This window comes from Neolamprologus brichardi, chromosome 9 (genome assembly GCF_056152115.1).
Source record: "Neolamprologus brichardi isolate AB-2024 chromosome 9, ASM5615211v1, whole genome shotgun sequence".
NCBI lineage: Eukaryota > Metazoa > Chordata > Actinopteri > Cichliformes > Cichlidae > Neolamprologus > Neolamprologus brichardi.
Genome location: NC_142112.1, coordinates 21,732,061 through 21,747,766, shown reverse-complemented (window position 1 = coordinate 21,747,766; position 15,706 = coordinate 21,732,061). Strand labels below are relative to the sequence as shown.

Here is a 15,706-nt window from a genome sequence, read left to right as displayed (position 1 = left end):
TGTGAGGAACTGCCCTCTGTAATTTTTGGGACTGATGTAAGAGAGGTGGAAGGGAGGAACTCTGTGGAGGAAGGGAGGGGGCACACATTGTAAACTGAGCCTCTCTTGTTTTTGGCACCTTGCTGAGTGCAGAAGAAGAAGTGGGGAGCGATGAGGGAGAGAATATTGGACGAGTCAGCTGAGATATGGTGAAAGCCAAGGAGCACTGAACCAGCGGTCATACAAGGACACACTAGATTTCATGGATTAAAAAAAAAGTTGTGTTGTGACTCTAATGGTCAGAAAAGATGTGGTAGGATTCCCTGTAGAATCCAAAGGAACCTTGTCAGGCAAAGCTAGTGAGGAACTTAATCCTGGTCTTATCCAGTGGACCATGTCAGGGAAACACAATGTTTTAAGTTTTGGATGTCGGGTTTTACCAGCTAATGCAAAAAGCTTTTCCCAGAAGCAGCCGTGATTAAGAAACAGAAACTATTGTATGCCAAGAAAGCCCATCCTGAGGTGGCATTAGACATGACAGACAATGTACTTCCCAAAAATGAAAATCCCTGAATACAATGATTACACATCCTTAACTGTAAAACCAAAAGTGAGCCAAATGCACAGAATTACCAAGTGCCTTTGCTCAGGTTTTGAGAAATACATGTAATCCCCGTTTTAATGGCAAAAAGCAGAATTCTGATAACATATTGAAGCTTGGTTTAGCAGATGATGCTAGTAAGTAAAGTTCATTCATAAATAAGCCTGGTTTTAAAGCCTTATTAAATGAGTCTATTAATGATCTGTACTGACTTAACAATGTAAAGTCAGTACAATGAGCTTGACTCAGGAACCGAAAGTTAGTTAAGCGTAAACAAAACAAACGAGTTAAGAGGCAGATTTTTGAATGGTGTGATTTTGTCATCACAGTTAAATTTAACAGTAAGTTTGTACAAATAAAGCCTCAAATAATGGAACAAAGCTCTGCAGTCTTGTGCTGTGTAACCGTTTTGCCTTCTGGGCAGGGATGGGAGTCTAAATTGAAATGTGATTTAATAAAGTAAAGTGTCTTTTAGGGGTTTGTACTCGATTAGCACCAGCTAAGCTGAGTCACCAGTCACAACACTACACCACTGAATCCATTCCCACATGCTTAATCAATTCCATAACCGTACTGAAACACACTCTCATATGTAATGTGTCTCACTAAGATAACAGAGCTCACTGACGCATAAGTAAAGGAAACGTCCGTCCTTATAATAATAAAAAAATGCATTATTAATGAAGGATTCCCACCGTGACTCCTTCAAATTCCAGCATGTTATCTTTTCACACGGCTACTGATGAAAACAATTTTAGAAACACTTCCCACATTTTGACATTACACAAACCCCGGACATCACGACTATTTACACATCATCTCACTGCACAGTTTATCTTCTTTCTGCATTCCTTCTGTAATTACTTCAAGGAAGATCATAACTTGCAATTCCCCTCGGTACCAATAATAATAACATTGCACGAACATATCCTTGTGGGTATTTCTCACATTGTTCTCACCTCAAAATTAACAGACAAGTTCCTCTTGAGGGCAATTTCATAGACCAGGCTGATCTCTGATTTACTGGCATCAGCGCCTTCCTCTGTCTCCCCCTTTTCCTCTGGATTCTGGAAAACAAATACAAGATTCGAAAGAGGGAAATGTTTAACAAAGGTCTGTCATTTGATACAATGGTAAAATGATAACGAATATTTTTTTTATTTTCACAATTTCCAATGAACAGTGACTCAATGTTTGACATGTCATCAAACATGGACAATACTGAACTGCACACCAGCAGTGTGGATGTCGGCCAACCTGCCACAACGAGAAGCTTGTATTCTGGAGACAATCCGTATCTGATATGGAATTAAAAACTTGGTTACATGGACACGACTGGTGGTCCTCTGTCTGCACTGGAAGGCCTCTTAAATTGATTTTCTATTAAATTTGAAATTTTTATAGTGACAAACTGTTCCAGCTTAAATTATCAATTATAATTTGTGAACATCGTAAACTGTGTCCTCCTTAAAACAAACTAGAGAACAAGAAAAGCTTAAGATCAAAGGATCAGCGCTCACGGGGAGAATCACACATTTATATCTAAGAGACAGGCTCGATGACATTTCACCGTTAAAAATTAAAACAATTTTCTGTCTCCCACAAAAGCAAAAACTAATTAACCTATGAAGCAATTCTGGACTTAACATATGACGGCTCTGGGTTGAACTTACGGTTGAAATTACAAAGATAGTGATAAGAGCAACTTACAGTAATTCTTAAATTCGTTCCCGTTAATGTTTGAATTGAAATCTTTCAATTTGTCATCACAGTATCCTCTGCTGATGATAAAACCTAGTTTGCAACACAGATATCACGTCACCAGGCACACAACAAGGGGCTTTTTGGTGCTATCTGTCGATGAATGTAGCCGTCTCACATTTTGTCTGATTAACTCTGAATGACTGCAGTCTTTCCCTTTGGACTGCTTTCCTTTTCCTGCCTCAGTACATGACCTGATGGCACATGACTAACACTGTGAGGTCTCTTAAAATTCACAGGAAGGAGTCCTACTGCACCTACCCCACTGGGTTAAAGACATACAGATGGTAAGAGGCATGTGTGACTAACTTATGCTGAGATATACGCCATATTCTATTTTGGTCTAAGACACTTAGATTTGCATTCATCACACAGTAACATTAGTGTGATATTGATCATAAACATAAAAACAAGGTCACAGGTTTTTGAATCAGCTGTTGCTGCCTAGCAATTGCCAGCAACCTTCAGCAACTACTTGCCAATTGGTCGGGGACTATCAACTGGAGACATAGCAGTGTGAAGAACTCAACTCAGGGATAAGAGAAAGAACTTGGAAACTGTAGAAAATTGTTTATACCTGCAAGCAGGTAAAAAAGTCTTTTTTAGACCTTTCAAACAGAATGAGGACTAAACTTGAGGCTGAAACAGCAACAGTTTTGTTACATAGTATTAATTAAGTTTCAGAACAGAAATGTGAAATAAATTTAATGTGAAAACAAAACAAAGCTAACTTTGTGCTGATTGGAGTAAAGGCTGTTAAAAAATAACATGGCCTTAAGGATGGACACTCATCCCGTGATCTAAATATGTAGAGAGGGCATAAGTAGCACACAATGATGCTACTTATTCCCCCTCTACACAAACAAAAAACATTTAAAACCGATCAGAATTTAATTTAAGGCAATTTAATGCTTTTTTTTATGCCATTATTATTATTAATAGCATTTTAAAGACACAGTTTTACTCCCTCAAGAGAACCTTAGAGAGCTGGTTAGGTTTAAAAAAATAAAAGGTTTGTTTGGTATTTATTTTTTATTTGCCACAACTAATAAATAAGCACTGCTGTACTATACAATACATAACTAATGTGCTTAATGCCCTGTATAGACACGGACATGAGAGAAACTTGAAAGTGACTCAGTGCTCATCTCATTTTTTTCCCACTGCTCTCATTTCAGTTCTAATTTGGATTCATATTTATCATGATCACATGTTTCTGTTTCACTGATATGTTTGATTAATAGCATGAATTAATCTCAAAGCTGCATTAACAAGCTGCTCGATAAGTTTGGGTGCAAACCGGAATGACTAAGCAGACCTGGCAACCTCCCAGTGACAAAGACAAATAGAGGGCTAACTCTGATTCCACCAATTCATCTATTTATATAATAGTATATAAATATAAGAAGTATAAGAAGAACCCATACAGAACTCTCAGATATTAACAATCACCTTGAAGTAGCTATTGTGAATGAAAAGAAGAAAAACATTTCATTTTTATATTTAGGTCAACTGATTTTAAAAGGGATCATCAAAGGATAGGAAGAAGAGGCTCCCAGAGGATGACAATGAAATTCAGTAAAATTAAAGGCAAGCTTGTTTGTTTCACAGAGTTTGCACCTTGAGCTTTTAACTTTTCTTAGAGCAACATGCATATACAGAACTGTGCAAAAATCTTGACCAAGCTGTTATTTCTTTAAACTTTGTTTCAAGGAGCCAGGCTTTCTTGTAATTTTTGAAAGCAGTCTTGACGAATTCAAAGTTTTTCTTTGGACATTACCTGCTTTTACAATTTACCTGACCTATTCAGAGAATATTTTGTTTGTTAAGACGCTTAACACTGACCTATGGATCATTCAGGTGTAATTAATTTGGTACCTAAATCAAAGGAAGAACGAGTGCATGTGCATCTACACATAACATACAATTTAGCAAAGAAACAATTTGTTATGAGCAGCCTGACACAAAAAACACTTCTTGTTCCCATGTCTTTTTGCACCAACAAATAACTTCTAACCAAACACTTGTCCCAACTCCAGCATGTTGTGCAGTATCTCCTTAAAAAAAGGTGAGGAAACTGATAAAGTGGAGGACAAAAGAACAGTCATCAGGCCTATCATCACTGTCAATATGTATGGAGGGAGTCAGGAGAAAGGTCTACAGTCACAGTGGAGTCTCTGTCATGGTTCGAGGCTAGTACGTTTATGAGAATGCATCATTTTTGTGAAAGAGGTAACTTATATGGTAACATATATTTATGAGTATTGTATCTGTTTTTTCTATTAAGAAACTAAAAAAATTACTTACTGTGCCTTTAAAGAAATGACAAGAAAGATTTTCTAAGAGAGTTCAGGCCTGCATGTTTGCATGTTCTAATAGGTCATTGCACAATTTCTCAATTTCCCACCACGGTATAAAGAAACGAAGGCTAGCTCAAAGCTAAACTCACTAGTGGTGATATAGTCATTCATTTAAGCATTTAATCATTAAAATTGCAGGTGTTTTATGATTCCCGAGAATATATCTTGTTGCCCTACTGGTGTATAAACAGTATAATTACAGTGTCATTGATATTTACCTGCGGTCTTCCTCAAAATAAAGGTTTGACAGCCCGTGGTGAAAAGAAACATTTAATGCCGGAGGGCGCCCACTTACACATGTAGGATCACACAGACTCATGCAGAGACAGAATGAAAGACGTATACTGTAGACAGAATGTTCCTCAATTTGTAAATCAAGACTCAGAAGCAGCAGCAAACAAAGAGCTCATTTATGGAGGCCGACGCCACAAGACAGCAAGGCAGGCAAGTGAGAAGAGCCAAAGCGTTTTGAATAACCATCAGCGATGCCAGGCTGTGAGGATATGGGGTAATTTGATTTCCGGTGGGAGATGATAACAACAGTTAACAGCTATGCCCGAGGGAAACTCTGGAAAGGTACAATGACACTGGGAGTAGGCAGAAAGAAAAGCACAAGAAAAAAGAAACAGGGGAAGAGAAAATAACCCTGTGCCAGGTGCAAACTAAAACTATGGAGATTGCAGGGCTTAAATTATACATTGGAGTAATTAGAGCTGAGTTGGATCTGGATTCAATCTGATGAAAGGTGAATATACAATCATCTTAGCAACTGCAGAAATATTACAAAACATGATTTAGAAGCATCCTCTAAGCAACACCAAATCAAAATAAAGAAAAATCCTTCCACCTTTAATTAATGAAGGCGTTTATAACAGTGGGTAGGATGAAAGCTGCAGATGAGGCTCCAAAGAACAGAAGAACAATCTAAGTGTTTATTAGCTTTGCCAAAGATTAGAAAGCAGCCATAAGATGTCCAAGACTGTGTGCTCGTGGGTGCTGGAAAGCATGTACAAAGCTCTCAAAGCTGAATTCTGTTGATTTGTGTTGTATTTGTGTACATTTTAGAAAATTACGTTTGCCAGTTTAACCGAATGTTCCCCTTAAGTTGTCTATAATCGGATGGACTGACAGCTACCACTGGATTACTTTGATACAGAAGAAATATTTATAACTTGAGGATTCTCAAAGCTGCAAGGTTTTGTGAATCTATATGTTAAAATCCATCCAGACCTCCAGAGAGTCATTTAAAGACCCACTAAAGTACTCAAAACTGCCTTTGTAGTAGGTCCTGCTACACTAGGTGAAAGCAATACCCGTCACGTTGATACTGACAGTGATACTTGTTGTACAGAACAGGTATCAGATTTATATCATGAATAGCAGCCAGGGCTTTTATTTGGTATCGGTTTAGTAGGAAACTCATGGTACTGAACACCACTAGTTTCAATTCTTTTTCAGTGTATTTCAACATGCCCAAATATAAGTATGAGCCAACTCCATGTGTGTACACTCCCCAGAATAAGGATAAAGACTGTAAAGAAAGTACACTGGATATTGAAAACACTTTCTCAGAAAAAGTGACGAGACCAACAGGACTACTGTCCAGTCAATGAACTCTAGTCAACCCTACTTCTGAACCAAATCAAAGTAAAGTTCAATGTCGCTTTCAACAATTTCAATATGAACTCTGAGAACTACGTCACTATTTGTAGAGGAATTTCTGAATCTGTTTCACATCTATGAGGTCCTGGATGGACTCTGGATGTCAGCAGTTAACATGATTTTCTGTGCGTGTACCTGGCAGTACAACTCTCTTGATGCATGCTTGGTCATCCAGGTAAGACAATCACAGAATGTTCAGATGAAGAGAATCTAATTTCTGCACTAAGACGCAGTCCGATTTTGTCTTAGTGCTGTTTCATCACAGTCTTGCTCTGACTGTGAGTGGCCGCAAACTTCGTCCCCATCGGAGCAACCATGTCAAAGGTAACAAGACCACAAGTTAATTGCATATGGTCATGAGGTCCAACCAGTTTTCCCTAGTTTAGCATTATGCAAGATTATTATTACTCAGTTACAATTTTTGAAATTATTGCAGTTTCTTATAAATAGCTCTAAATGCAAAAATAAAACTATAATAATGTTTAAAAATACTGGCAGCTGCTAGTGCTACCCATCAGCCTCCCATTCGATGCACCAGTAGTATCGATTTTCAAATATTCTTGGGTAAAATACAAACCCCAAGTTGTTCTCTGATGCATCCGGAGCGTGCATCGGTGTGTGAATGTTCGAAAGCACTTACATAGGAAAACTGTAGAAAAAAAGTGCTTGTATGAATGGGTGAATGAGGCAAGTTGCATAAAATCGCTCTGAATTCTCAGAGAAGAGGAGCCCTATATGAGAACCAGTCCATTTACCAATCCTAGGTGACTTCCTTCTTGAGTTATCACATTCAGAAGATTTTCTGAAAACATGACCTCTGACCTATGACTTTGAGGTCGAGGTCACTGAGAGTGGAACTTGTCTGAGACTTTCAGTAGATGCATCTATGGTATGAATTAAAAATCTTCCACCAACTTGTTCTCAAGTCATCACATTCACAAGTTTGGTTGTCCAAAATTGTCCGTAAGTCAATAAGACTCAGTCAGAAGTCAGTAGAACTTAGTAAGTGCAGGTTAAACATTGGGAAATATGCAATGTTATTGTAACCTTTCTGTTTTTATGTGTTTCCGCGTGTTTACCTGTGGTGGCCGCTCAGGGATGGGTTCATTGCGGAGGGCTTGCAGGGCCTTCATGGCAGCGTTGTGTCTGGCTGCTTGGCGAGTGCGTCCCTCACCAATAAACTCATGACTCCCTACAGACAGCTGCACATAGAAGATCTTAGGAACAGGATAATGGTACCTGGAATTAAAAAAACAAAAAAAAAACCCCCCACAAAAAAACATTAGCAAGAAGAGAAGATGTATCACGAAACTAGTAGCGCAAAATATGGCAGATCAGGAGTGCACATTAAAGGACATTAGACGATCAATGTGTCGTCTTACCCTTAAGTGAAGGTTTACATCCGCTTTAAAAACAGATGCTAGGGAAAGAACTGGCTCTAACATAATGAGCCAAGTTATCAATTCTCACCGTTTACACCATTTCCAAATTAAAGGCCCACCACTTCATCAGGGTCAATTACTACACAATAGCCTGTTGGCCAACCACTTGAAAAATGCAGTGCTATTGAATCTCAGCTCAGGCATGCAAAACAAAGCGCAGGGACATATATCCTCTCTTCTTTCTTCTTGCCCCAAACATAGATTATTCTCTCTTTCTTTGGGTCCTGACAGAGTGGGACTGAGCTGTCACTGAGCAGATTTAGAGGTCTGCGTGTGTGATACCCCCCTCTCGGGTCAGTAGGAGAAGGGCTGAGAACGTCTGCTGGACTGAGGACAAGGAAAGAGAAATAGTGGGAAAACTAATAAGAGAAGAGAGACTTTTTTTTTTTAATATCCGCCGCGCTGTTCGCTTTCTTCTCTGCCAATATACACTTATACTCATGAGGACATACAGACACCATATGTGGTCGACACAAATGGATAGCAGCAGTTAAGATTTATGGAAATGGGTCTTGACTCGAGTCTGGTTCCCAAACTGTATTTAATTTTTTCGTAACCTTTTATATCTATACTAAGTAAATACAGTGACATCTTTGTCTTGTACAATGACTAGTTGTAGAAAACTGAAACTGCCTTTAGAGATATACAGCTTTCCTTTTTTCTGTGTTCACATTTCTATAGAGCAACATCCCACTTGGTGTCATAGTCCAAATAACTGATTGGGTGCGTGTGGGAATTTGGGGAAACCCAAGAAGCTTGATGATGCTGGACAGGAAAATCAGCGTGCAATGGAAACTTTTGCAGTTTCTTAAATGAAAAGGTATCAAGGAAAACGAACCCTAACTCAAGAGCCACTTTTTGATATGTATAAAAGCTACAAATACCCTGTTGTGTGTACTCTAATTTAATAACTAAGACCTTATGTTATCATTAATTTATTATCTAGTGTAGTACAGTACAACAACACAAAGAGCTGCCATGCTAGCAGCTTCCAACAGTGGAGCACTAAGCTAATGATAACATCACAATGCTAACAACATACTGGAATTTACCATATACACAATATGAGTTGGGGTTCACAATATGGGGATCATGGCCTCAGTTTCTTTTGGGGATTAGATATTTTTCAGGGATTTATCCTAATCTCAAAAATTACAGTGGCTCCACCGCGTCATCATTAAAAATTCACCTTACTTGCAAAAGTTCCCCAGTTTAAGATAGGGAGGAGACACATTTTTTAAAAAGTTACTGTGCTAGTGCCAGTAGCTCGAATAAATGGGTGGGTTGGGTGAGGAAGAGCAACTGGCATCAAAACCTGTGCCAAATTAAATATTAGGATCCATCCACGTTGGTGATCTCTTGGGGAAACATGGGAGTAACCGTAAGTACCTTCTTAGTCAAAAACAATTCACTGTGGACAGTTGTGGCCAAGTGTTTGACATAGTGACAAACATGCTCTTACTTTTAAATTCAGGCTTCATCGACTCCTGCCTTGTTCCAAGATGTTATTACTCTGGAAATTCCAATTTTACCACAACTGATGGAAACTGCATCAAGTGCCGATGTAATTAAGAACCAACAATAAAATCTAACTTGAAGACTTCATTAAGATTAACACTGATAATTGTTTTACAGTGTTCAATAAAAACATTCATTCATTACTTACAGCATCACAAAGGTCTCCTAGAAGAAATTCGAGCCATTTGGCAACCATCTTGGTAAAGTTTCCGAGAGATTAGTTCAAGTTAACAAGAAATGAGTGGGAGAGGCATAACTTTGACTTCAACACTTCACAACTCACCAATGAAACTTGATAAAATGTATAAATATTTGGCTGATTGTGCCACAGATTAGGGTTTAAAAAACATTTTATACCCTCACAAGTTAGACTTCTGTTACAGGTTCCTGGAGTTTGTTGACATTACAGCTCAATCCAAAGCATCTGAACAAATGTCACAATCATGAACCTCTTTGTGTAACAACATGACTCACTTGGCATTACAGCTTTTCCCCATGAATTTCTTTTCAAAATGATTAAAGATAACATATCTGTTACAGTTACACATTGCTTCTTTTTTAAAATCGCCTCCCTTTTTTCCCTTTTTTGTCTTGAATTTTCTTAATGTCTTGCTCAGCAGGCCTAAGAATGAGTCAGCATATTACTCCCAGAATTCCAGCAGGTCTTTCTCCAGCCCACAGGCCTCCTCTCATTCGTCTGCTCTCCACTTCTGGCCACAGGGGCCTTCCCTGGGCGGGGGCCTGTCTGGCCCTCACACGTCAAGTGTGGCCCCAGGGTCTCAGAGGACATGCCAAGTGCAACATGGGCTCCAGCCAAAAGCGCAGAGCTGAGACGGGAGCAGCTGGGGCTGAAGCACTGAATACAGGTGCAGAGAAGAACAGAGAGAGGGGTAAGAAAGAGAGAGAGGAGTGAGACTGAAGGAGAGAAGAAGAAAGGGAAAGAAAAGAAAAGGAGAAGAGAGAGAGGGGGACGTGGAGGGATGCCTGTGGGAGACTCGACTCCACAACGTGGGAAAGTAGTGGCTTACACACAAGCAAGTAAGCCAAGAACACAGGCGAGCACATATACACTCCGAAAAAATTACACACACACGGCAGGAAAATCACATTAGTGCTCGAAAGAGAAACACCTTAGCTAAACCAGCATGGTCTGCGTTATCAATCATTATTTTTGTTGTTATTACTGCTACAGAGAGCAAATTGAACCAGAACATCTGAGGGAATGTTTGGAAAATTCTCAAAAAGAACAGAAAAACTATTAAAAAAACAAAAATTGTGTCGGCTGATGACGCAGATGAGTGCATGTGCGTATCTAGTTATGACTCAAGGGAAAAAAAACACCAAATGCTGCAGCTCAATCAAATGATAACTCATCAATGTTCAGCAGTGAGTAATGAATTTGACTTTGAAGGCACAACCTTCCCTGCGGCTCTCTTTGATGTTGGCCATGTGATATTACTTTTTCATCTTAATCATTCAAAGACTTATGTCTGAACATACAAAGAGACAGATACACTCAAAGGTTCTAGTTTTTTTTTTTTCTTCCAAGGCCACACACAGGCCTGCTGGGAAATTGGACATTTGGCATATTAATTATCACTAAAAATGACAGTGTGACATTTGAGCTGGAAACCATTTTCAGTTGCATGAAAAGTATTTCCTTTCTAAATCGTTATATATGTTATATATGTTCCTAAATGAGCTGATTTCTCAGCCTCTACCTTGACATTTTTATTATTTCTCAGTATATTTATATTCACAGTAAAAGACTTGTTTTCATTGCCTGTAAATCTGTAAATTCTTACACTAAAAATACCACTGTCAGAGAGCCTTTACCACAGGAAATTTAATGAAAATGTATCACACTTAAAGCTAGTTTTCCTTGCCTTCATTTTTCAAGTTAGGCATCATTAAATATAAGAGACCCATCATCCAAACTAATCAAATCAATTCTGCACAGTCAGTAAAAATAAATAAATAAAAATATTATCAATAATGTAATTCAAGATGGCTCAAGGACTTATAGAGATGGCAGAAAGAGAAAAAACAAAAAGGTAAGCATGACCTCAGAAACACTCCACTATCATGATGTCATTCAACTGTTCTCCAGTTATTTGAAAATATAGTGCAACAATATTATTTGTTATATAAAAGTGCATGTTGCATATAAATGAACGCATTTACAGTGGAAAGACGAATTTGTTGGTTTTTTTGCAGATTTGATTCTGTGTTGAGCTGTTGTTCTGAAAACATTTTTACAGTTGGGCATAGATCTATGCTGCTGGGTTCATTTGATTATGCATCTTAAATATAACACACATGTTCTTTAAAATATGCTTTTAAAAAAGCTTCCTTTGGCTGGTCTCTTATTTCTAAGGGGTCGCAACAGTAGATGGATCTATATTATTGATTTGGCATAAATATTTAGGCCGGTCTTGAAGCAGGGAGGAGACACACATCCTTTGTGTGTTAACTGAACATGTTAACCACTACACTATGGTTAAAAAAACATGTATTGCATGGGATAAAGTGTTTTTAGCCAGTATCAGTATGGTGTCATAGGTCATATTTCACATTAGAGTATTTTTTCTCTAACAAAAGTCTTTTACTACAAAAGCTCTAAATCAGCTGTTGGCCGACAGCTAAGACTGTCCTAAACTAGATGATGCGTACTCTCTTCAAACATGTTTGACTAACAAAGCCTAATTTGGTGCGCCCCATGCCCCCAGCCCTCTTATAGGAAGCACACTTCATAACTTTCAGTGGAAACAGTGCAGAACAAAACATTAATATAAGATTAATACAAGATGGTGGAAGTGGTGATTAATGGTGAGGCAAATATTTCTGTGGCAAATTATGAGCCCCTTAATACCAATCATCATGGGTTTGAGTTTAAATAGAAGTTGCATCACCTTCTCACTTCTTTACCATCTTGAAATTACTACTTTTAATATTAAATTGACTACAGCTTGAAAGGAAAACTGTTTTTCTCACACCGGTGCCATAAATTTCATAAGGCAATGAGTTTAGTCCAGAATCTGAATCCAAAAGAAGCCCTTTGGGACATGGCAGACAAAAAAGATTTACAGCATGAAAATGCAGCTGACGACTCCGAAGAAAGGAAGTGATGCTGTCAAGTCAGTATTCACCAGAAAGAATATTTACAACAACTTGTGGAATCACTGACATGATGAGTTAAAGCTATTATGAGAGCAAAGATGGGCTTTACAGATTTGAAAGAAATCTATTACACTCATTTCCAGAATAATTCTTAGACTCTAATAATGTAGCTTTGCATCACTCACAGTTCAAAATAAACCTTATTTGACTCAAAGTGGATCTTTACAAAGACACTCGCTTCATCCACTATTTGAAACCAGCTCTTTTATATCCTTCACCTTCCTTATTAGCCAGCTTTCATCTGACTGGATGCCCCTCTCAAACAGAAGGTTTCAACAGGAGGTGGGTGGGGCCTCTGTGCTCACAGCAGCAAGTCTGGAGCGCCCTCGGTGGCTGTATAAATGGTGGCAGGGCTGTGGTGATGTCACAGTTGGCTCACAAAACAACCAATGCGGCGGGCCCTCTCTACTCTCACTGACATCACTGGGAGCAAAGGTTCGAAAAAACTTCCTGAAACTCAACATTAGAGCATTTTTAAGATCAAGGATTCCTTGCACGTTCATGGATGTTGTTATTTTTATAACTTGAGCATTAATGATTATAAGAGTCATGACAGAAAATAAGGAAAATCAAAAAAGCTCTTTTTTAACAAAGGAAAAATACTGAGACCCATTCCATTTAGCCCATCTACCAAAAGCTTTAAAGTAAGTAAAACATTGTTTATGTGTTCCTCTTATACATGGGATGAAAAGGTGACAATTCTGCTACAACAAAATGCTGCAATGAGAAAAAAGTGGGCCAATCAGACACAGATAAATGACAGAGCATGAATGAGGGAGGGTACTGGCCTACTTGTCTTGGCTCAGGGTCACTGAGCTTTAATACCAAGATCTGCTAACCACACATACAAACATGAATAGCGGTATGTATGGAACCACATTTACACACACACTAAGCTTTTGAAGGGGGATGGAAGCAAAAGGGTGACAGAGATCTGGGGGGAAAAAAATACAAAAACTTGGACAGACTCATTCTTCCACCAGCTGCAGTTTCTTCCAAACTCCTGCCAGACCTTTACTTGTTTTCGCTCCCTCCCAACTTCCATACTTCATTCCCTGTGTCCGTCATTGATTGCTCTCCTTCCCTTCAGCCTCACGCGATTGCACATGCAAAATACAAAGCGGTGTGAGAAAATAGCCCATGTTGTCAAGTAAACACAGTTTTCAAAACATCTAGTGTCATGGTGTTAGGTTGTGTATTAAGATTTCTTTGGACCCTGTCTGAGGTTACAAACCACTAATCCACATGGGAGAAGCTGATCCAGTGTGATGTTCGAGGAGTGGTTCCAAATGAAAGTATTTTTTTGGCTCTAATTGCTCATTAAGCATGATTTCTGGAGCCCCCTGTACATGAAACTCAAAAACAAAGATTATGGGTGCTTAACTCAAATATGTCCATGGTCAATGTCTTTTCTTCTTTTGTTAATAACTTGTATGAAACATTACAGACGTTTTTATTATATATTCAAGTACTTGAGGGGGGATCTGCAATGCATCTAAAACCACTGGGTAATTCAGGGTTATTTTTTTCTCCCATATATACTGTTATACAGATGGATGCGATGGATGGATGTTGATCAACGGATCAACATATAGAAGCCAAAGTTTCTACAAGTTTTGATACTTTTGGCTCTGTCTGATGTCACTAAGAGCGGCTATTATTAATATGGTTATATCAGGCACACAACTGAGGCTCTGACCACAGAAGACGGGCAACAGTAACTCAAAAAACCCTTTGTTACAACCAAAGTATGCAGAAGAGCATCTCAAAATACACAACAGGTCTAAGCTTGATGTAGATGGGCTACAGCAGCAGAAGACCACAGCAGGACAAAGACTGGAAAACGATGCCTGGTCTGACGAGTCTTGTCTACCAACATTCAGATGGTAGGGTTAGAATTTGGCGTAAACAAAATAAAAGCATGGATCCATCCTACCTTGTATTTACGGTTCAGGTTGCTGCTGGTGGTGTAGAGTGGGATATTTTCTTGGAACAGATCTCAATCAAATAGAACACTTATAGGTAATGTGGTAAAATAGTGCTTGTGTGATGCTATCATATCAACATGGAGCAAAATGGGGACTGTTTTCAGTACCTTGTTGAAGCCATGAAGAATTAAGACTGTTCTGAAGGGAAAAGAAGGTCCAACATAGACCTAGCAAGGCGTACCCACTAAAGTGTCCAGTATGCATAAATGCCCTCTGTTATGTTGATCATTAGACAAAGACAGTGACAGCCAAAGACCACCCAGAGCTTTGAAAGTGTCAATGGAAAGCATTTGTTTATTCCCTAACACCAATTTATCACCCATCTAAATCTATACAAATGAAAAATAAGCTTTTGGTTAAGGGGCTTGAAAATGTAGCTTAAACAATGTCTGGCTTTAGATTTTGTTTTTAATACTATACAGACAAAGGGAGGTTTTTGAAAGCACAAACAGAAACAGAAAGGAATAATGGGAGAGAGAGAGTGTGTGTGTGTGTAGGATCTGTGTCAGTTTCACAAAAGTCACAATAAGTGTTACTCAGTGAGTGGTTCCATTAGGCAACTGTGACAGAGATAAACAGATTTGCTGTCAAGCCTTTAATGTTATAGAATTTAGAATCTCGTGGCATTTTAATATAAAAACATCAAATACACAACAACGTGTCAAATCACTCAGATGTCCAGTGAGAGAACTTTAGTAAAATAAAGTGTCAGCCTAAGACTGAAGCTCTCATTTTATAGTTCATTTAGCATCCCTTAAAAGCTAGTCTTGCCACTCTTAGCCCTTGATGGAGCCATAATGGCAGTTTTCATTATAACTGGGAGAGAAAAAGCTGTCCATGTAGAGTCACCAGTAAACTCTGATAAGAAACAATTAATAGGCTTGGTGACTTTCCATCACAATAAGGTTCAAAAAGCTTCTTTGCCCCATAGGTTGAACTTCTACTGTGCATGTAGAGTGCTTCACGACGCCAAGATGATTGGCTAGTGCTTCTAGGTTCTGCAGATGACTGGCTTTTGGGGGGGAAGGGGTGGAATATGTCACAAGAACTGCCACATTCAGTGACATAAAATTTTCCCATAGATTTTTGTTCAAGATTCATCGACTGGTTTGTCTCTCCGTTGCATTAAATCAGAGATTTAATATAACTAAACCTTACATTCTGTAGATTTTCATTAAAGCTCACCATGGGAGCAATCTATTTCCTCCCTCATAT

General features: G+C 38.6%; 1 protein-coding gene across 2 annotated transcripts in view; it reads right to left on the bottom strand.

The window, feature by feature from the left end:
• Positions 1-15,706, bottom strand: part of stau2 (staufen double-stranded RNA binding protein 2) — a 103,701-nt gene that overhangs the window by 73,765 nt on the left and 14,230 nt on the right. For both annotated transcript variants that reach the window (XM_087846112.1, XM_035909425.2), the window contains exons 6-7: positions 7,443-7,602; positions 1,540-1,647 (exon numbers count right to left, since the gene is read on the bottom strand). In XM_087846112.1, coding sequence (XP_087702238.1) covers positions 1,540-1,647; positions 7,443-7,602 — 268 coding nt within the window. The remainder of the gene's footprint in view (positions 1-1,539; positions 1,648-7,442; positions 7,603-15,706) is intronic.